This window comes from Necator americanus, chromosome V (genome assembly GCF_031761385.1).
Source record: "Necator americanus strain Aroian chromosome V, whole genome shotgun sequence".
In the NCBI taxonomy this organism is placed as follows: Eukaryota; Metazoa; Nematoda; class Chromadorea; order Rhabditida; family Ancylostomatidae; genus Necator; species Necator americanus.
The window spans coordinates 20,369,515-20,392,228 of NC_087375.1; the positions used below are offsets into that span (position 1 = coordinate 20,369,515).

Sequence of the window (22,714 nt, forward strand, 5' to 3'; positions counted from 1 at the left end):
TTGAGCACAAACGCATCAAGCTTCATGTCGTTTGGATCCAACTATCATCCAGACAGCTCGCGAGTGCTTCCTTTCTTCCTGGGAGACTTATTTTATTTTCTTGCGTTCACGATCTCTGCAAAAATTCAGAGCTGGCTCATAATTCACGTTCGACGAAATGTTTATGAACAAGAGGACGATACAACCAATATGGCCAGTAACGAACAAACTAAGTTTATTATTATTTGGATCAGTCAACGACTAGAAAACGAACACCAAAATGAGAGAAGTGTAAGTGGCAAACTAAATAGAAATCGTTGTTTTCATTATGTAAATCGAGTTTTCTCACATGATAGCGGAAACTAAGATTAATTTCTTACAAGTGAAGTACATGAAATTGAAGAACCATCGATTTGTGCACATGAACGACAGTGATCTAGGGCTAAAAGATTCCAGAAATTTCATGCGAAATATAATTGAAAATTTAATGAAACTAACTACTACAAAGCAATTATTTTACGGAACACCTTTGTAGACAATCATGTACGGTGTGCAACTAAAGGAAGAGAATTTGCAACCACAGGCAAGAGGTCATGGACTAATACACTAAACAAGCGAGAAATTTTTGTGAGATCACAATATAACGAGCAGAGATCATTTGTTCATACCGTCTTCATCTCTCCATACTGACAATCAAATAAAACCCGCGATATTTCCAGCCGAGCCAAAGCAAATGTGCGTGCATCCATACTGATGAGCGACTTTTCGATGGACCGTACGAATAGAGAAACCTTAAAGGTAATTTTTTAGGTTATATTTAAAACAAACAATTGTTGTCAAAAAAGGACTACCTCTGTATCACCGGGATCATCATCATGGTTCTCCTCAAGTCTTCTCTTCTTTGCACACGAGCTAGAGGCTTGGGATTGCTTATCATAATGCTTAAAGCACAAATTTATAAGCGCGAATCATCAGAAGAACTATCCATGCAACCACCTCAACATCAACCGGAAGTGGCATGGCCATGCTTTGTTCCGCAAACGTTGCATAAAATTCTTTTAACGGATCACATCGATCCTACAATGAAAGTGGACATGGATAAATGATCTTTTTGTTGGAATTAGTATTTGACAAAGTGATTTGCTCATACAAATCTTAATCTCATGCTCATGATCCAAGCAATTTTGGAACTTTTTTCAAGTTCTTCACAAATCATAAAACGAAGAAGTTCCACTCTGAAGATAGAAAACAATCTGTCACATTCCACCTCAATATTTCTGATGGCAAAAAAAAAAAGTTTCACACGAAATAACGAACGTGGATGCTTGTCAACAATTTATCTCTGAATGCACTATAGATCTGATCACCTCAATTTCTCCTTCCCCAGAATCGCTTCCTTCTTCCTCATCGTTCCTCTCCGTGATTTGGTGGTCGTACAAACCTTCTGCTAAGAAAAGACATCATTATAAATTCAAATTCGAAAAATTTGAAATCGGAATTAAGCGTTCAGTGAATGAACAAACCATTTCCTCCAAGTTTCATCAGACTGGCCATAAGATCACCTCTTTTTCTCCGGTTTCTGTGCTCAATATAGGGATCCAAAAATGACATTTTCTTGTAATAATAATACCTGAAATTACTTCTGCGGTTTAACGACTACAGTGTACATGTTGAACATAATAGCCAAACAACCGTGCAAAACTAACCATTTGTCGCCTTTCTTCAGTGGAGCAGTTGTCTTGTCTATTTTCCGAAGTCGAACATATCGGTCGCGCATATGACGCCATTTACGTTCCAACTCTACACCAGGACCTAGAAATTTTCATAGCATCGCCAAGAAATAAGCGTTCATAGTAGTTGGAGACGTTACATATGGTTTCGAAATTGTGTAAAGATAATATAATCCCAAAAAAAAGAATGAAAAATTGGATTTGTCGACAAGCTAGTTATCAAAAAAGGGAAGAAAAAACTCAATCTGGATCACAGTACGTAGTTTGATCTATATAATGTTAAGCAATCGTTGTATACTACAGTTGCAATCGCAACCTGGTTGATAGCCAACTTTTGCAAGACTTGAAAGCAACTCAAAATCTGCAGGATCGGAATCTTTATGATTCTGAGCCATCTTCACGAGTACTAGATAAGTACATAAACATTCTTTGAATGAAGTACCAAGTAATTTTAAACGCAAACATCGTCTAGATAGGGGTTTGAGTGAAGTCCACAGTAATGTTCTTCCCGTAAATTTACAGTGGACTTATTATTTCGAAGCAGTGATCCAAAATAGAAGTGAGCAGTTGTTAAACGAATAGTCTGTAGAAATATGACGCGAAAAGAACACGCATGTAGCATTAAACATTGATCTCTTCCTCATCCATGCTGACACGTGGAGTGGAGACGTAAGACACTGCAAAAATGTTTAAGCTGTTTTCCTGCCTAACGACGTTGTGCAAAAATGGGCATTGACAAACTAAAGCATCTAACCAGAAATGAAACTCAGAGACAGGTTACTCAGGGAGTTCGTGTTGTGCTCGACCAAATCACGTTCACGTTGGTCAGTAAGACTAATTTCAACTAACTGGTACTCCAACTTTATAGCAGCTCATTACCATGGTGTGTAGATGTTGATTTCACATGAAACGTTCAAGAAATATTCTGCGTACACCGTCCGTAATACCTATTCTGAATCCAGAGCGAAGTTTTATTTCTTTATATACACTATATCTTTTTATTTCTTTATATCTTCGTGTAAGTGCTTAGACTAGTGCTGTATTTCAGCAAAAAGCAAACCCAAACGCAAAAAGGTATACCACAAATGGACAAAAGAAACACCTATACAAGAACTGCATAAACTTATAGTAGAGTCAAAACGACATGAAGCACGGTGCAGTGCCGTGAGCGGTTGCGCTCGAAGCGGTGCGGTGGAGATAGAGGTTGGAATCGAGGCGAGCATCGCGAACTGCAGCAAATACGGTAAGGTCCTCACCGCTGCGCTCCACCGCACCGCTTCGAGTGCAACCGCTTACTGCACCATGTTCCATGTCCTTTTGACTCTACTATATACTTCTCAATTTTCCATTCAAAAAAGTTCTCGAGTAGTTACCTCAAGCTAAGATGCATGGCTTTATGCAAGCTACGAGAAAAAGTAAAAGAGTGAAAAACAAGCTCTAATTAGCGATGAATACAGCTCCATTTAACTATGATCGTTGTATATTTCTTTTGTCTCGAATTTCTCGAAGCAAATAATTAAATCAGTTGGGGCCCAAAGACCTAAGCATTAATCTTAGAGGATCTATGATATGTAAGCTTATGTTACTAAGAGAAAAAAGTAAGCTAGAGCGTCGAGAAGCAAGGGCACTAGTGAGTGCCTCCCGCAGCTACATTTTCCCCGTGTCTTGTTAGTTTTCACAAACAAATCCAAAGCAATCGTGGGACGTTTAAGCAATCAAGTCAATAAGTTGCAGGGAGAAAAACAAACATTCTTAAAGGAAATAGAAAACATACTGCAGTAATAACTGATAAACAAACGTGAAGCGATCGCCGTCAGGGTCCGGTAGAGTAAATTCAGGTTAAAACGAGCTGAAGCACAGTGCAATTGTGTGATCAGCGGTGCTTGAGCTAGTGCAGTGGAGTTAGCAGTTGGAATAGAGGTGGACCATCGTAACCTCAGTCGCAATGAAGCAATGAATGGGGCTAGCGAAGGTCCCACTTGGATGCAAATCGCCTGTGTCACCGCGCTGCTATTAGCCCACTTGCCTATACCGAGTTTCAGCTCGTTTCCACCCGACAATACATGCGATAGTCGGACCCTGTGCTCCGACCCCTTTTACTTTGCCTTCACTTTTGTACGGTTGCCGAAGGGACCCCCTTCATTTTTGTAAGGTTGGCGAAAGGACCTCTCCACTTTTGGACGATTGGCGAAGGGACCCTCGCTATTTAAGCTGCACCTAATCAGCTAGACCCCTTTCACCTGAGGAGGGTCCGGCTCCTCCCTATCGCGCCTATGCACCTGACCATGTAGAACGCAGCCATAGTTTGAGCAGATTGCAAAGGTATGGAACAAATGAAAAGAAAACCTCCAAAATATGAAAAAGAGAGAGACCTGAAAACGACAACTGCTGTGCAACTTGGTTCCAAACGTGGCTTTTGTAGTCCGACATTTTATGAAGTGGGTGACAGCTAAACAGTTACAAATGAGCAATGAAAGAGAATGGAAAGGACATGCAGTTTAGGGTGTTACCGGTTGAATATGCACGGATTCTTCTCAACAGCATCAATAAGGCGTAGCTCAAAATGATCATCAGCTGTACAAGGGTACTGCTGCAACAAGTAAAACGAAAAATATCCTTTTGCGAACCATTCAGCACGTGCTGATAAACGAATAGCTAAAAGCAAAATCAGAAACTCACCCCCATGGTTAAGTTGGCATCTTTTTCATCACCATCGCTCTCGCCGCGATTCTCAATATCCTTAATTGCATCACTGAATGGTTTCGCCTCTTTAACTTCTTTTGTTACCTCAGATTGAGCCAGTGGCTTCGCCTCAACTGTAGCTGTTAACATTCTGAAGGAAAAGTGGATAAAGGTAAAAAAAGAAGTTTGCGATAAAGGTAAAAAAAAAAAGATCAAAAAGGTGTACGAAACACACAGCAACATAAAAAGGACGGATTGATTATGCTTGTCCTTGCCATCACAACTTGAACATAACTTTCTTTATATAAGACAGCATTGTTCCCTACAGGAGTCCTCTAGAATCCAAAACTGAATAGAAATCCTATACAACATTCTATATTATGGACGGGAATGACGAATGTGCAAAGAGAAGAAAACTTTCTTAGGAGTACAGTTTTAGCCACCATAAATGACAAAAGTTTTATGTGTGTCCCTGTTGCACTTCATTTTATTATTTTCTTGGCGACGTATGGAGTAGAATTCGAAATTGAAGACATACGGTGCATTTGCACAATCAGGCTGATTAATGTAATTGTTTGTGCTGTATCTACAAAGATACCGATTTGAAACTGCTGCAGCTCAGGTATTACTAAATCAACCATCTCACTAGACATTTTTTTATTTATTTTATCACTTGTGAAATAGGAGAATCCTCGCAATAGAACAAACAAAAGTAGTAAGTAAACAAAAGTATACAAACAAAAGTAGTAGTAAAAGTAGTGAGTAAATGATATGAACACAAATAATAAATGAAAAGGACATAAACCGGAACAAATTGTCCCAATGTTGGGGAATAGGAATAAAAACATAGGGAGGATCCAGACCCTCCTCAGGGGACGGGTCTAGTTCACGGGATGATGCAGCTCAAGTGAAGGGGATCCCTTCGCCAACCGTTCAAAACTGAAGAGGGTCTTTTCGAAAGCAGTCCAAAAGTTAAGGACGTCCCTTCGTCAACAGTTGAAAAGTGAAGGGGCTCGGAGCACCAGCTCCGACTATCACTTCTATGAATAAAAATAAAAAAGAAACCTGCAAAATTTCTAGGTTACTAACAAAAATGCTTTGCAGAAGATAGAGAACATTACATTTCAGCAGCTTGTCAACCGACATTGGAATAAATACTCTTCGAAGGGAACTGAGAGAACTCTCTGCGGCTGAACTTTGGAACCGTAGTTTTTCCGAGATAAGATTTTCAACTCCCATATGTCGTCTAGTAAGGTCAAAACGACATGAAGCACGACGACACGGTGCAGCTGCGTAAGCGGTTGCGCTCGAAGCGGTGCGGTTGAGCGTAGCAGTTACAACCTAAGGGAGACCTCAATTGACACCATTCCTCGCATCAGTTCAAAATGTCCCACCCGGATTCCAACCGCCTTCTTCGCGCCATGCCGCTTCAAGTGCAGCCGCTTACGCAACTACACCGTGCTTCATGATCTTGTGACTGTGCGGATGGAAAAGTGAAATTGCACAATATTTGACATTTGAAGTGAACGCTGCTTTTTTGCTGGATTTTACCAAACACTGAGTCACGCAGATGGATCCATCTAAGCTTCGACCGAGTCTACTGTGTCACCTGAGGATCATGGCCAAGGCTGACCATCCCGAACCAACTGGTCGTCGATTTACCGTAGCCGAGAAAAGTAAAAAAGAAAAGTTTGCAGCGCTCTTTCATTATAATACAAGTGCAGATACTGCACCTTTTATGTACGTTAACCTTTGGAGCCACCGCCGTTTGCGCAAGTAGAACGAAGTTAGGGGCACATTCATGGTTATCTTACAGGCTGCATACCAGGAATCTGACGTAGTGAAAGAAACTGCGGAGAAAGCTAGAGTCGTTGTTATAGATGGTGGGTTTCGGGATGGTTCGCTCATCTCCTCCTATTCGTCATTAAAAAAAAAACGGCGTGGAAGACACTGTTTTTAACGATGATTTCAGTTGCAACGCGTCAACCATGCGTACGCGCCGCATACAGGTGCGATCGAAGGTCAGTGGTGTCTTCTCACAAGCATATCCAAGCGAAGGCAATGAATACTGCTGCTGAAGGGATGTAACGTACCTCATAGGAAATAATGCGGTTCTCACGCCATTTTTCTGCGACGCTCAGGGAGAGATAAGCGGAACAATCCCAGGTTCCGCGATCTACAATCCCACCTCTAGCTTCCCTCGCGGATTCCGTCAACATCACACTGTTCACTATCCTCGGTTAACTCGCCTTATACGGAAAATGTCACCGAAGAGTTGCACGTGTTAAAATGATCGAGATTGTAAATCACAATGCTGCAGGACTGCACATCGAAAGCTATGCTCCAAAAACATGTCCTTCTTCGTCTTAGAGCGAACTTTCTCCTGAGTCCAAATTCGTATACAATTATATCCAAGTACTATATATGGTGATATGTACACGATAACAAAAACAAGAAGTTCGAACTCATTTTAAATTCCCACATTTAGGACATGGAACATTTGGAGCTCTACCATGTGCTGTCAGGATGAGTTTACATCAATCTCAGAATACACGTATTATGATGATATGCAAGTGTGGAATGTTGTTGTAAACTCGTCCTTGGGAACGGAACAATCGCACGTCCATTCGCTGTCAGACCCAGGCAGTGCCAGATGGTTACAGTAAAGAACGTGTCCTAGTTAACAACAGTTTAGAATACTTGGTAGGACTACACCATATTTGGGTTAAAGAAAAACAATGTGGCGCATAGAACAGAGCCTCATAGAACAGCGAACCGATGAACAAAAATATTAAACAAAAACAAGTGAACACTTACCACTCTCTTTCTTCTGTTCTAATCTTTCCCTAGTTAGTTGCGGATCCCATCGACAATTAAAAGAATCTGGGTGGTGCGCATGGAGGTGGAGAGTTCCTATACGGGGTCGTAGATTATGGAGAGGAGGGTGATTCCGTCCATTTCTTCCTAACTGCCGTAAAAAACGGCCCGGAAGATGCAGCGCGTGCACAAGACTGGCGTGCTGCAATCGAACTCGCTGTGGAAAATAGCGCGCAAGGACGCTCGAAGCCGTATCTTCCGGGCCGTTTTTTACGGCAACTAGAAAGAAATAGACAGAATCACCCTTCTCTCCGTACTCCACGACTCTACGATAACCCACCTGAAACCCACCCCGGCATTCGTGGGGTGGTGCCTTTAAGCACACCCCATTTCTTCACTTACATTCCGGTCAGAAATCCGCGATCTTTCTGTCACGCTTCATCCTCCTATCGAGATAAATACGGTTGACGCCTGACGCGGTGGGACCACAAGCCTTTAAAACACAGCAGGTTTTGTATCGGCGGTTGCGTTGCGGCGGGCCATGTTGGAGCACAGCAAACTCCCCCAGTGTCCCATTGCTTTCTATTCATTACTATGAAACCGTGCCCTCCCGTATTCTTACTTTTCACCTAGCGTAGTTACTTCAAAGTCGCGTCTATAGTCGTTGTTGTTATTCAGTGCAATACAAAACGTATAAGCGCAGCAAAAGTTACTTTCTGCAATACTGATCTGAGTATAGATCTTCTTAGATCTTCAATTTTTGAACACGGATATTCAGGGAGTGAGAATTCAAAGTGAGTTGTTCTCGAAAAGTCGCTTCGAGTAGTTCCATGAAGAACAAAGAGTTGCAGCCAGAGTCTCCATGAATGAAGCCTATTTTATACTTCACATCGCAATTAAGAACTTAAGAGAGTCATAATGTAATGTTGACCTCTATTTTTTTGTGCTCAACCCGATGGGGTGCATGGTGCAGGGTACACTTTGCTGGATGTAGAGCAGTTTCTTCATTTAATATTGAAGTATCCATCGTATGTAGCTCATATCCTTGTTCTGACTTCATGAATGTACTTTATATTCTACGTGTGTGTGTTTTTTTTTGTTGTTTTTTTAGTAGGTTTGTGGAACCCGCCGTAGAGAATGACGGATGCGACGAATGAACATGTTCTGATTTTTCATGTGTACCTTAAATATATAAATAGAGCATTGTCCAAAAAATGCTGATGGCGCACGTTAAGAAAATAAAGAAGAGACGAATGAAAAAGCATCAATTGTATTAGTGAAAATTAACGATATGTTAAATACCAGAAAGTTATTCGAGACGTTTAAACATGGATGCTCTTGATAAGATGTAATAAAGGATGATATGCTTAAAATTCGAATTTGTTTCAGTTCACGAACCAATAAGTTCCAACAACTTTTGAAGAGTCTGTTCCTTTATTTGGAAACAAGCGTGTTCTCACACAATTACTCTAATGAAAACAATTCTATACATATATATATATATATATATTTATATTTATATATAAATATATTTTTTTCGTTTTTTTTTTCAAAAAAAGTGTCCAAATTTCTCGTAAACCTTTTACTCCGTTATGTAGTGGAAATCATCCAGTGTAGACGAGTTTTAGAATATCTGAACTGCTTTTATCAGCGAAGAAGAACTAATTTTGCAGGGCACAAATGAAACGAAGGGAAATGTCTGGTTTCGCTTGTTTCTATCTTGTATAAACACATCGAATCCCTCCTCAGACCCTTATTGGGAGTGGGAGATCATCAGACACAAGTGACGGATTTGTGATCACCAGAATCTTATAAATAGCATTTGCAGGTTGAAGATGACTGGAACATGAGTTTAAAAAGAACTATAATCTCGAAGGATGCAGTAATGAATGTACAAACACCGTTCGCTAACGCTGTTTCAATCCCCGATCCATTTATAAGGATGCAAATAAAAAAACTTCAAAATTCTTCAGAAAGGAAATGAAAACAGATGTCCCTATTCTCTGCTGAAGATTTCCCTTTCTGGCTTTCATATGGGCTGCAAATGTTAGCGATTTTTAGGACGGAACTTGCAAATAACGGTACAAACTGCATTGCAGCAATAGAAACATTCCCAGATAAAAATGCTCTGAAACGAGGTGCCTCCGTTCTGTAAGCAGTCAACAAAGGAGTATGGTGCTTAAAACCTACACATTATGACATATCTCACAGAAAAGGATGAAGAGATTATATGCACAACATTTCCAGGCTGTTCACAATACACACCTTCACAAGCTATCCTACCCCTGACGGGACGCCGCGCTTTAACGTTGTGTTACGGCATAGCCGCCGAAACAAAATCAGTCGCTACTGTGTTATAGTGGCTTGTCGGTGGGACCTTCTTCAATACAACCTCAAGCCGAAAGCCAGCTAGGAGTGAGGCTACGTGGTACAGTCGGTTCAAAAGAACCTCTGTGCCAAATTACTTTTCTGATTGCAACAGTCCTAATGAAGCTACCAATGATCCCAATTGGGGCCCAACCACTAGCCCTTCCGCACCGCTTGCACTTCTGCACTGAACTTCAGGTCGTTTTGACCACTATACTCGACACAGCTTCTTCATGTAGTCACCTGTGTCGCATCAAACCCATGATTTACTTCAAAATGCTACATAAACATAAACAACATATAAATCGGGTCGTTTTTAACTGTGTACGAGCAGTCGTTGTTCGTAAATTCAAAGGAAAAGCTTCACCCAGGAACAATGTGAGATTATGAAATAACGGTAAGATCAAATAATCAGTCCGGTTCGCACATCTGTTAAATACTGGCAATGAAGTAATGCGCCCACGATGTCAGTGGATAGATGTTCAACTCCACCGTGGTAACATTTGCGGCTATTTGCCTTTGGCTCGCCGGACAGGTATGACATGCATCAGGTAGACGGGGTGCACTTAGACGCAATCCCAGCAGGCTGCTAGCGATCGTCCGATGTTGCAACAATGTCACCATCTGTAGTTCCTTTTTCATTCTTGCACTCTGACGAAAACGACGTGTATACTTGTAGTCTGTGGTATGTATGCATTCTTACGATATCATTAATATTCTGCGTTTCTATGATTGAAGTCAAATGGCTCCAAGTCGATAACTAAACCTCAACCGAGACACAGATCAGTTCAATCACTGCAGTTTCTTCTTGCTGACCTCATTCACGTTGTTATAATGGGGCACCTCAACAAATTGTACCATCGTGTAAAAATCCTAGGATTAGTAGTCATTTGCTGGCAAAGCATACAGTCAGGCTCCAAGGAAACTCCTTCATAAAAAAATCCATGCAGCGAATACAAACCGGGGATAAGTTTTACTAAAGATCACACCAATTAGTGATAGTAACCTACGAGGTTCTGAAAACTGGTATATATGAAAGTATATAGTATAGTATATAGTATATATGAAAGAATGAAAGGATTTCTTTGACGATAACTGATGTATCAATTCAGAGGTTTTACCCTCTCAGACAACTCTACTACCAATTTATTGAATCTAGAGAGATGAAGGGCCTGGTTTGTACTATGGCGGTATCGAACCATTGATCGATCGTGTAGACAGAACGGAACCTCCTACAGACTGCGCTACTCCCGCCACGTTTGTTCTTCGGAAGATAACTACGGTGGAGGCGGAACCAGTGACGTCTCCTTTTCCAATCCTACCATCCAATATTATTTGCTTGGTTCATTAACGCAAATCCAGCGCAGCACAGTACTTCCAACTCAGACCTATTTATCTGTTAGGCGTATCTATCCAGTGATGGCATTAGAAATTAGATACGGGCTCAGAACGGATTGTGTTACTTTGTAATTTCTCATGTAGCAGAAAACGTTAACGCTTGTTTGCCTTATGAAAGTAAACTCGCACGATAGACCGTCACAAATTACAGCAAGGAAATCGGATTAGGCCGATATGCACCATGTCGTAGTACAGAATCTTGTCAAGATGTTGCGATTTATGGTGCAATAGTGCACAAGCGGTTAAGTACAAAACCAAACGAATTGTAATTGTTTTCCCGCGATTATACATAATCCTTCCTTGCCTGGAGGCGCATCGAACAGCTTTTTTACAATCTTTATAGCTGACACGTCCGAGGAATGTCATGCCGTGTGCCGACCGCAGAGAAGGAGACCATCTACCTCTCTTTCAACTAACAACTTAAGTCGCTCAATTATATTTCGGCAATCAATATGTCAAAAGCTGGATTTGATATCCGAAAGTGGGAAAATGTACAGACGATTTGCCAGTGAAGAGTTCTCAATTTCAGCTTCTTAAAAGACTCCTCCCACTCCCACAAAGTTATTAAGAAAGTTCCACCACAATCCCAATCAATAAAATAAAATCTAGCTTTTTTTCGAATCCACAATCGATCCATCAAAACTAAACAGGAACACATATGGGGACTCAACCAACCGGATATCGTTGAAATCGGCACAAAATTCAGCTTATCACTGAATTTCCCCTGAATTCGCAGTTTTCCGTTCACAACACTCACGACAGAGTGCAGCAGTGACGCTGGTCCTTTTCTATTTGCCAACCTTATCGGGGCTACTCGTCTCGACGCAGGTGCGTCACTGTCTCCTCCGAACGATCGTACAAAAAATCTGCTAGGCAATATTCAGTGCAATGAAAAGTAAAGAGCAAAACAATGACGAGATTCTTTCTCACTGCTAGACGATGTCAGCAAAAATAGGCTTCACTTCCTTATTTTATTCGCTTTCTGAATCTTTCATAAAGAAATAAAGAAATATAAATTAGTCTCATTACACCAAATGCAATTATTTGAATGTAGACTCGAAAACAGAACAAAACGATCCGTTTTCATACAGAACCATCACAAATAACATTACTGCAAAAAAAGAATGCTTCGAATTTCAATTCCATGACTTTTTTTAAGCCAGAAGTAATTTTTCTTCCTCTACCATCCATCGTCAAATTTAAAATCGCAAAAACGAAATTGACCTTTAAAAAATAGCTTTATTTTATATGTATATCGTTTGGAAACAGTGATTTTGTAGGAAAGAACGCCGTTTCCCACGCCGTTTCTACGACGACTAGGGGAAGATGAGCGAACCCACGTTATTTCCGTAATGCACACTCCGGACTCCACGTTTTCACTGGAACTTCCATACCACGTCAATTTTATGATACGCTACCTTTGAAACTTCAAATGTTTCCAAAGCAAAGAAAACGTATCTTCTGAAGTTCTCATCGAAAAGATTTTTTTTCCACTAGAAGCTACATACATAGAGTTCCATTATATTATAGTCGGGTCAATACGACATGAAACACGAGTGTGGTTGCGGTGCATTTGCGTACGCGCTCGAAATAGCGCGGTGAAGGCAGCAGCTGGAACCAAATTGGGACCGTCGCAAACTGCAGCGATGGGTGGTGCCAGCAAGGATTTCACCACGCCCCCTGCCACTACGCTCCACCGAAGCGCCTCGAAAGAAGCCGCGTACGCAATTGCGTACGTGTTTCATGTCGTTTTGACCCTACTATACCTACATGTAATAGTTTGTATTTAGCGAAGTAATTACTATGCATTACTTCAAAGAGTGCAGAAATTGTGGTAACAAATACTACATAAATCAATTTTCTTTTATCATGAAGCTCCCTCTCTAAAATAATGAATACCTCTAATTCAGAAAATTGTGCTCATCTTCAAATTACAGTCGCCTTCACAGTACTCGGTTAACTCCCGTGAAAAAGTGGCACTCTGTATTCCTTTATTCCTAAAAATTTGGATAAGCCGAACTTTTCAAGTCTAAACTGTATATTCCTTCACTTCTCCTCTCCTCTAATATCGCACGGGCCAACCTCCATTCTTCCAAAATCACTTGTACGAGACGAAAAGTTGATGTATGAAATTGAAAAAGGCATTATTTTTGCTACGGCTTTGAGAAGACGTACTGCATTCAAAACCAGTTAAACTTTATAGAAGTGCTATGTTTACAAGGTGACACTTTACACCTAGGATACCACGCCTCCTGTGAATTCGGGTCAAGGAGCATCTAGGTGGGCAAAATCTAAACTCTCTATCCTGCTCGGACCACACCGTAGAATATCTCATTAAAACTCCGAAATAGAAGTAGGAATAACAATACCATCGTTCGAGTTCAAGATCACGACGCACAGAGCACTAAAGGCATTTTGGATAACTGCTAAAAGTCCCAGAATCGAAAGAAAGGATGGATGTATGGCAATCGCAAATGAACTAGCCCCATATCAAGATCGTTTTGATCTGCGGGTGGGCTGTCAGATCACTACAAAAAAGCCTTGTGATTCATAGTTGTGGTACGTGGTGGTCTGTTACGTTACCATTACCATCACACATAAGGTAAGCATTAGCCGACACGTTTTTCTTTGAATTTGCCCGTCTTTGAATGCTTTCGGTAGGATGATGAGACACCAGGGACGATAAATCAGTGATGGTCTTGACTTTTCCAGGCCCGGAAGGCCACAAAGGCAAAATGTCAGCTGTTAAACAGTGAAGAAAGATCAATACCAATCTTGGCTACAGTTCAAGTGAATCAATAAAAAGCTACGTACTTAACTCTAAAATATTTGATATCACATGCAAAGGCATTTGCTCGTTGCACTCTTCGAGCACTACTGTATGAGAAAAGCAAAAAAAAAAGCAATCTGACTAAAATGAAGAGGATTCAGTTCCGGCGGCGCACTTGGAAAACTCCCGCGGCATGGTTATTTCGTTGAAAATGCGGTGAAAAAGTTGAAGGAGTCACCAAAAACTAATGAAATATCTAGATCGGACGTGTGATGATCGCACTAAACACAAGGGCAAATTTAAGGTACACGATGTTGTTAAGTGCCACAGAACCCTTGCACCGTTATGATGGTGACAGTGATGGGTGAGTGAACATTTGTCATCCTGGCATACCCTATTACACTGTATTTCAAGAAACCACAAAGTTCAGGAAAATGAGAGATAGTTACGACAGCGCTTGGCCCCCATATCTTTCTTCATTGGAACTCATTAACCCATATTCAGACGCACAGCAAAACTGGAAAGCCAATATGAATGCTTCGCCGTTTCCAGAATTCAATAACAATATGGTCAGCGTAACTCACATGACTACCAACCTCAGTCCTGGATAATTATTACGTGATGCTGATAGTACTACGGGATAAAGTACAAACCGTTCCGTCACTATCTGTGTATCACAAGGACGTTCACCTAATGACAGCCTGGATGACCACAAAGGATTGGACGCTGAATCTCCTCAGCGCAATTATTCGCAGATTGCCGTCGATTCTTCTCTAAGTGGAGAGGTAGGTATTGCTAAAGGGTGGTCGTAGCAGATAACCTCGCCAGGAAACAGGAGCTGAGAAAAAGGGAGATTTCGATGGAACGCAGGAAATAATAGTATTCAATGACATAAAAAGTAAAAAGGGAAGCAAAAAGTTGATTTTGCAAAGCCAATAAATTACGACGTTCAACTTCAACGTACATCCAGAAAAAGCAAGATCGTTATTTTCGCTGTACCTGAGGATGTTTTATTCACGTTTAGATTCAAAATCCCTCCGTGCAAAAAAGATATTCGCATGAATTCTACACAAAATCGCATTGTCGTTAGCAATCACACCACAGAACTTTCGTCGGTTATCTTGAATTTTGCTATAAAATTGGTCAAGAAAAATGAATCAAGCATGAACATGAAATGTGAAAAAGGCAACAGTTTAAAAAAGTTCTTTTTTTTTGTTCGATGCACTTTTTGAAGAGCATTGTAACAGTAATCCTGAAATAATCTCAATTAACTGAATACAAAGGACTCACTTCTAATCATTTTCTCTCTTGTTTTTAATTAGACTTTGCATTTTATTTTTTTCATATTCAAACATTCGTTTTGATTTTAAAATATCATCATTTGCAACGGTGTTTCTATGAATAACAAAAGATTGCGGCAACTAAAATTATTGAACTACATATTCAATCAAAGCTACGATGTTGTCTTTCTTTGAGTCATGGATTGCAATAGTAGAAAATTTAGAAAGTTGGCGGAATGATGAGGTTTTGAAAGTGAAGTCATTCGAACTAGATTGAGTTTTTGATCGGAAACAAGCACGCATCTACGAGGTATCTTCAACAACCAAATTGAATAAAGGGTTTCATTACCCATCTTCGTAGTCTCACACATTAGCGAATCTGCACTCTCAAAACATGAATCAAGCACATTCAGTGCACTTTCTATATTCCATACTAGTACGTACGTACACCAATGCACAGTGAAATTACCTGAGCACCAACATCACTAAAGTATGGGAGTAGGGCATGGTGGAACATTGTTCCCTTCAGCAGAATTATTAACAATCCCATCTACTTATTTATTTGCTAGATTGCCCAAATTCCCGTAAGTCATCTCTATCTCCATGTTATAAGTAAAACTGGCTTTACTCCCTATACTTTATAAATCGGCGAGGTCCCACTTGGAAATGAGTCAGGAGTTGAGATTCCGTAAAGATGCACGTTTCACATTCCAACTCGGCTCAGGTATCTGCAAAAAAAAACAGCCAGAAAGCCTGGAACTGGAGACTCCCTGTATTGAAATTGCATACGTTTTTGGTACAGTCTAAACTTATGAACATGTAAAGTGACACCGAATTCCTACCTTCATGAAAATCAATATGAAAGAAATAAAAATGTTGTATTTCGCTAGTTTGAGCGCAAGGATCGTGTCTTCTTTTATGCTACTCGGTTAAAAAGTCGATGAACGCTTTGCCAGAAATTGGTACGATTTCGCTTCCCAAGGTTTTGGAAAAGAAAATATCCATAAAAAGCAAGCAATCCGCAGATTGCTCTCAAAATCTCTTAAGAACATGGAAATCCCAGATTCCGCTACAAGATCCATGAAAGACGAGAGAAAGTTCGAGATCTTGCACTTTTTCCGACAACACAACATCTTCGCGACAAAGAACGGCAACTTTCGCTACGGGACGATAATTGCTGTCTCCGCCCACCAGCTGATCACGGAGAGGAGAAAGTGATGAAGGTAGAAGTTCGACGAGAGCTAGGAGGAACATGAAACGGCAAGGAAAGAGGAGCGTACTCCAGTGCTGGAGAGTCGAACGGCATCCGTACAGCAGCGGGCAGTAATGCGCTTGCGGGCACGGCGGCTGCCGACGACGCGACGCGCAATCGATTGCGCGAGCTGCTGACAAAAACAGCTGGCTGCGGCGCCAGCGCAGCGCATCGATCCCGCAAGCCATTGGTCTGCCAACGCAGGCGGGCGCCGAGCACATCCCTCCTCGCCTCGCCCCGAGGCTTCGGCGACGGGAATCGGTTTCGAGGGGTATGGCTGCGCGACCACCACGCGAGCATTTCTCAGGTGAACTGTGAGGGGGGTGCCAGGGGAGCAGGCCGTGGAGTAGTAACCTCCGATTCATTCCGTCCATCTAAGTCTTCTCTTCCCTCCATTCCTTCTCCTCTCTTCTTCGTTTACGGACATATACTTCTGTGGATGCACTCGAGCCGAGAATCAAAGACATCTGGTGCACTTGCACAAGCAGGCCAGTGTGTACGGTTTCCTGCGTCGGAACGCTTGGGTGTCGACTGAACTAATTATTACTGAACTGACTACCAATTGCAGGTCCCCTACCCAAGATTTTTGGACCTGAACACAGATCGAACATTTGCCTTGTGAAACATCTAACAAGTTGGAGCTTGGATCTTCTTCTTAACCTAACTTCACTCTTCTAGGAGACATTCTGCTGTTTCGCTCGTCACGTCCTGCACTCGTTGCCGTGCGCTGCAATTATCGATTGGTAGCAGAGAGTAATCACACCGTGATTTGTAGGAAGAACTGTGTCTGGTACGTGTAGTGAAACGATCAGTGAACGGTTTCCAAATACGAGCAACGGGCATGCAACCTGTCGTCGCAACGATCACATCGGAACGGCGGCGCATCCACCAACCATCAGCCAGGGCCGCATTACAGCACTTATCCGCAACCTGAACTCTGGCGAGAGGATCAGCAGCTGCTGCCATAGGACTGCATTTACGCTCATGTTCATCTGCAGTCACAGTTACAATATGATAAATAGTGTTTATTTATTTAATTCATCTGCATACATTGAAGTGCGAAAAAGAAAGGATGGAAGAACAGTGTCAAAATTGAAGTAGGTATCCACCTGTCTCTTTTGAAAGCAATATAGTATTTTCCCTTACCACTGGTTTGTTGTTTTAAAACCCTTCACGAAAAGTAGGTTTCAGAAGCCCCAAAGTCGAAAATAGTTGGAAAATGTAAAAAAAAGGATGGTGAGACTAATAAAAAAAAAAAATTATTTCGCCCTGTGGAGGGGATTACCGCTTGGCGGATGCCTATGTTGCGCTCGACTTCCTGGCAGATGCCTTTTAACAATCGATATCACAACATTTTAACGTTGGTAATAGCGCATGCTAGCATTCTTCTGCAAATGCACCATATACCTTGAATTTCTCGATCCGGTCAAGAGAAAGTCGCGTCTTTTTTTGATAGGAGGGACAAAAATATTATAAGGATAATCCATTGTAGACAAGCTGTCGTTCTCGTATATGGAGTTCCTCGAAAGGTTCTCGTATATGGAGTTCCTCGAAATTTCGCTCAATTCTATTCCGCAAAGTTTAATTAGGCATGTCTGCTCCTCATTTGCACCTCTACACCACGTAGTCGTCAAGAGCACACCAACAGCAATTAACTAAGGTACTTATCGCAGTAATAACGGAGCTGGCTCCACCCACTTCTGGGGTCGCTGCGTCGCCGATAACATGAGATGACTTTCGATTGCTTGCCATCGTCGGAGAAGACCATTGGCCCACAACCACAGCAAAGTTTGTCGATTTGTTCCCCAATTCAATTTAACCTCCATTCGTATTTTCCATGGACCATTAAAAATTTATGTTATTCTTTCTGGTGCGGTCAGAGGTACGGTCTCCGATGCGTAGGATACTGACCTATAGTTTTGTTATTAGCAACGACGAACAACTGTTGTTCGTAAAACCACACACCTGCCTCAAAATATGACAGAAGTGGAAAAGTTTGGGATTGGGAATGATTACAAACCATATCCATGAGCTCTGCTGAGAAGTTGTCCTCGTAGAAACCTTGTGCATCAATGTATCTTTTATTGGGCGATCCTACAAATGATGCATTACTGTATGCTTCCTTTATTCTTCAAAACTAAGACTAAACTTTCTAAACTTATTATATATCCTCTCTCATACTCTGGTATCCTTTATAAGTATTAGGCTTTCAGTGAAATTCACACCTTTTTGAAATTCGCCTGTCCGTGACGAAAAATATTCGTTCGGTGCCGTTGGAGAAATCGCATTACTTATGAGATGACCCAATCTTTTACGCAGGACAACGAAATTCGACAGATTGGATGCAGCACTCTTCTCTCCGATGTACTCAAACATCTGCAAAGATCTAGTCTCAGCCTACATGAACTCAACTTTTATTTGAAGTGGAGAGTTTTTCTCTTGGTCAATTCCTTCCTTCTGCAAAAAGAATTTAGTGAGGGAAGGCGGTGGAATGATGGTGCAGGTGGATGCGAAATTGTTGTTCCAATGTCCAATGACCATCACCTCTAGGTACAAATGTCCAATCCGTGCCTTCTATAACAGCGAAATTGAACTGAAGATTTTATGGTCAAAAATGAATGAATGAAAGTATATCGTGATTTGTAGCATTCCCAAACTGACCCATGCGAAGAAGGCCTTGCCTTGGAAGCAACAGCTTTCAATCTTCCCTCCTTATACTAGAAAGTAAAAAGATAGAAAAAAAAGTTCTATTACAGGCTTTGTTGCGACATCTAAGTGACCTTCGCATTGAGACGTTTTTTTTAGTATTTTTATGGAATTGGATTTTTCTATTCTGCTTTCTCACTCTCTGGAATCGTATGAAAAAAGCTGCCACGCTTCTTACACTTATCGATAAAGATGGAAGGCAGGAAAAACTGCAACATAGAGCATGAACCTGCAGCAATGAAACAAAAAAAAATATCTTGGTGTTTTGAAGAATCTCAGTAGAAGTTCATGAATTTATTCTCCCTTTCACTCGCGTGTTACATTGTTGTCTTTCACATCAACATATGTTAATTATTGTCACCTTTCAATTTCACTCATGTTAATATCATTTCACCTTGATCAAATCACCGTATGTCGTGATTACATGCAATTAAGGATTACTTAAGGATTACGATTGTCCTGATGCGAATCTCGTCCTTCTTATCAGGTTGGGCGGAAATTTTGAACAGCTGTGCTCTACTTTCCTCAAGAAGTAGGGCACAGAGCATGTGCCCTACATTTTCCTGTTGACTCCCTATTGCTGCAAGCGAGCCAAAAAGTCAACTGTCCAGTGAAGGTCACGCCCTTTTGGATTTTTAGCTTGGTTTAACTGTTTGTAATAGAATGGCAGCCTTCCGATCGGCTTATTCCCAACTTTCCAGCTGTAGCTGCAGAAAACTGACACTGCACTTACCGATAGAACATTATGCCTGGCCATTTTCCAAAGCAAAAAAGCGGTGGAGTGATTTTAATGAGATGACAGCCATCTAACAGTTAAAACTGGGAGTAATGTGATTGGCATAGGCCGATCTGAAGCAGTTGAGCCATCCTATAATTACAAAAAGCCGAGACTTTCACTATATAGTTGCCCTCTTGGCTGCACTGCCGCTCTAAGCAGCCAACGGCAAAATGTAGTGGACGGGGCAAGTAGCCTGGGCAGTGACCACAAATTACCTCGAGAAAAATAGGGCATTCCTCTCAATCATGTCACTCAAACCTATCAGGTGCTCGGCAAAAACGCCTGGGATTCTAGGATATGAGCTCGCTTCTACCAGTAAATGCCGTTCGTTCGGGGAATCACACCGTCGTCCACGACGAAGAACGAACATCACTGGGCCACAAAACTTCCAACAGATCCATGGGCCTTTACTTTATTTCTGTTATCTCGCAGAGAATCTCTCGTTCCTTCTTCGTTAAAATGAATGCTGAGTCTTGAACAGAGGCATAAACAAGCGATATGAAATGTAAAACGATCGATTTGCTCATCATAACAATCGTGTTTTCGATGGTTCGTTTTACACTGGTGCACACTGTGGAGGGCGAAATTCTCGATACTTTTCGCTTTTCGATGTAAATTTGGTGGAGGTGCTACTGGTACGAATATTCGCAGATAACTGATTTTTCGCATGGTCATATTCATGGTTGTATACAACACTGTATTTACATTTCTGAAATATTTTGTAAAAACCATGCATATATGTAGATGTTACCATCGGTTGTCGTCGCTCTTTCCAAATTCTTCAAGCGATGACGTTTCAAAAAAGGAAAAATAATATTGGCAGATAACTCCCATCGCGCTGTTTTCATATGTGTACAGTTGTTAATGCACCGAACTTGAACTGAAAACGAACCGAATTCCAATCTATTCGACTTCTCCAAAAAAAGTGCCACAAACCAGAATCCCTTGAATGTTTTTGATTACTCGAATATACCACGACGATTTCAGTTTCAACCCTTGTGCACGAGCGAGCAGTTGAAGATTAATGAGGTCTTTTCAGCAGCCTTTTGAAGTGAAACCAATGAAAAGGGTGCTGAGGGGACAGGAATGTGTAAATATGTAGAGGAGCGGTCTAACGTACCTCGTAGGAAATAAAGCGGTATCCGTTTTATTTTTTACTGCGATTAGGAAGAGATGAGCATAACAACCGTGGATCCTCAACATCTCATGGTCTCTAGCATTTCCCCCAGATTCCCTCATCACGTCAGACGTGTGGTATGCTGCTTTAAAGCATTCGGAGCGTAAGCTATTCGAGAGAAATCTAAACGACTCTGATTCGCATTCGAAACATCGAATACTCGGGAATGCCAAAAGCGAGGTGTTTGGAATGTTGACTGTTCTAGGATTCTGAAAAATCAAAGCAGAATCAAAGCAGCAAAAGCACCAAAGCTCGACTGCACAAAATGAAGATTCGGCCTAATGCAGAAGCAGTGGTTTCGATACGACTATCCTTGGTGTTAAGGACAGTCTGATGAGGTCTAATAAAGTGTGGATTAAATTACGCAATATTCTCCCCTACCTCTGTGTATTCGACCGCAACGAACTGTTAGATCAGAGAACATGTTGTTTAGTCTCTGAATCACTGTTTTTTTCTGAAAGAATCATTGTCGAGTGGCTTTCATGAGGAAGTTCTAAACAGTCCATTCCTATTAAACGAAATATGACAAACTGATGATATTGATAATACATTGTGTACATGTACACATTGTGTGACTAACTGTTTATGGAAACTGATTTTAAGTGTTCCGAAAACGCGAAGAGAGCAGTCTGTTTTCCTATGTCTTCGGGTAAACAGATTTATAGCAGTGAAGCGAAATTCAAAACGTAAACATAAACATGGACACATTTATGTTATTGAAACCTGCCTAAAATTTGTTCCTTTGAAGCTCGGGAATTCGTAGCATTTACATTCATATTTGGTAAATGGAGATTGTACATTCTTGTAATGTGGATAAGTTGTGGTGTGAGGATGGAAAGATGAGCAGAAGGCACAAGCAGAAGGATTCCTATCAAATAATAAAAGAATCTAAAGCTAAAAGAAGCGAATCAGTAGTACTTCTTTGTTTTAACAAGCCTTAAAGGCATCACCCCACGAATCTGAGGTGGTACGGATTTTGGGTGGAGTATTCGTATACGGGATCGTAGATTATGGAGAGAATGGTGATTCTGCCGTAAAAAACGGCTCGAAAGACGCGGTGCACAAGGCTGGCGCGCTCCCATTGAACTCATTGTAGAAAATAGCGCACCGGAACGCTCGAAACCGTATGTTCCGGACCATTTTTTACGGCAGTTAGGAAGAAATGGACGGAATCACCCCGTCTCCATAATCTACGATCCCGTATACTATATAATATAATACTCCACCTGAAATCCGTACCACCTCAGATTCGTGGGGTGATGCCTTAAAATGTTGGCGTCTGCGCACCCGTTGATCGCATTGAACTAGTAAACCCGCTTGCCGACCTGAGTTATAATTAGATCACGAAGGTCAGATTAGTCAATCGTTCATGTAACTATTTGTTTTCTTCTCTTTTGTGTTCTTGTTGTTTGTTCACTTTAAGGTCACTGTATGTATATTAAATCTCTTCTCCTCTGAATGAGTGAGGCAGTTTTCGTTACGGTAAGTCTCGGGAGAAAATCCACTACAACAAATTAAAGCCAGCACATCTCGAAACTGACTATGTTTGGGATCTCTGTTAGCAAACAGCTGTGGTGTAGCTTCCCCATTTTTCTGTTGGGGCGAATAGGACTCATTTCCAGAGCCCTCATAACTGATACATAGTCAAAAGCAGTGTATCACGAAATCGAAAGAATCGAAAGAAATGTGGGAGGAAAACGCAGGTTTGGAGCGGAGATTACGAGCCGTAACCCAGCTCAGCTCCTCCTATTCGTGCCGGCGCGGTAAACGTTTGCTCC

General features: G+C 41.3%; 2 protein-coding genes across 4 annotated transcripts; both read right to left on the minus strand.

Moving 5' to 3' along the window:
- Positions 1 to 570: 570 nt before the first annotated feature.
- On the minus strand, positions 571 to 18,651 carry RB195_014558 (uncharacterized protein; the record flags this gene model as incomplete). 3 transcript variants are annotated; one of them, XM_064204878.1, is made up of 13 exons in its annotated part: positions 642 to 770; positions 831 to 920; positions 976 to 1,056; positions 1,347 to 1,426; positions 1,503 to 1,609; positions 1,686 to 1,791; positions 4,082 to 4,158; positions 4,220 to 4,299; positions 4,389 to 4,542; positions 17,039 to 17,267; positions 18,187 to 18,244; positions 18,296 to 18,369; positions 18,501 to 18,651. In XM_064204878.1, 13 exons carry the CDS (start codon positions 18,649 to 18,651, stop codon positions 642 to 644), a joined length of 1,416 nt encoding a protein of 471 aa, XP_064060761.1. The 3 variants fall into 3 exon arrangements, with proteins under 3 accessions (XP_064060759.1, XP_064060760.1, XP_064060761.1); XM_064204879.1 differs by lacking the exons at positions 17,039 to 17,267; positions 18,187 to 18,244; positions 18,296 to 18,369; positions 18,501 to 18,651 and adding exons at positions 571 to 585; positions 4,627 to 4,634 and having other exon boundaries at positions 648 to 770; positions 1,347 to 1,423; positions 4,389 to 4,448; positions 4,497 to 4,542; XM_064204880.1 differs by lacking the exons at positions 17,039 to 17,267; positions 18,187 to 18,244; positions 18,296 to 18,369; positions 18,501 to 18,651 and adding exons at positions 571 to 585; positions 4,627 to 4,634 and having other exon boundaries at positions 648 to 770; positions 4,389 to 4,448; positions 4,497 to 4,542.
- Positions 15,727 to 16,575, minus strand: RB195_014559 (uncharacterized protein; the record flags this gene model as incomplete). Its single annotated transcript, XM_064204881.1, has 2 exons — positions 15,727 to 15,751; positions 16,304 to 16,575. The coding sequence occupies 2 exons, from the start codon at positions 16,573 to 16,575 to the stop codon at positions 15,727 to 15,729; spliced, it is 297 nt and encodes a 98-aa protein (XP_064060762.1).
- Positions 18,652 to 22,714: the final 4,063 nt, after the last annotated feature.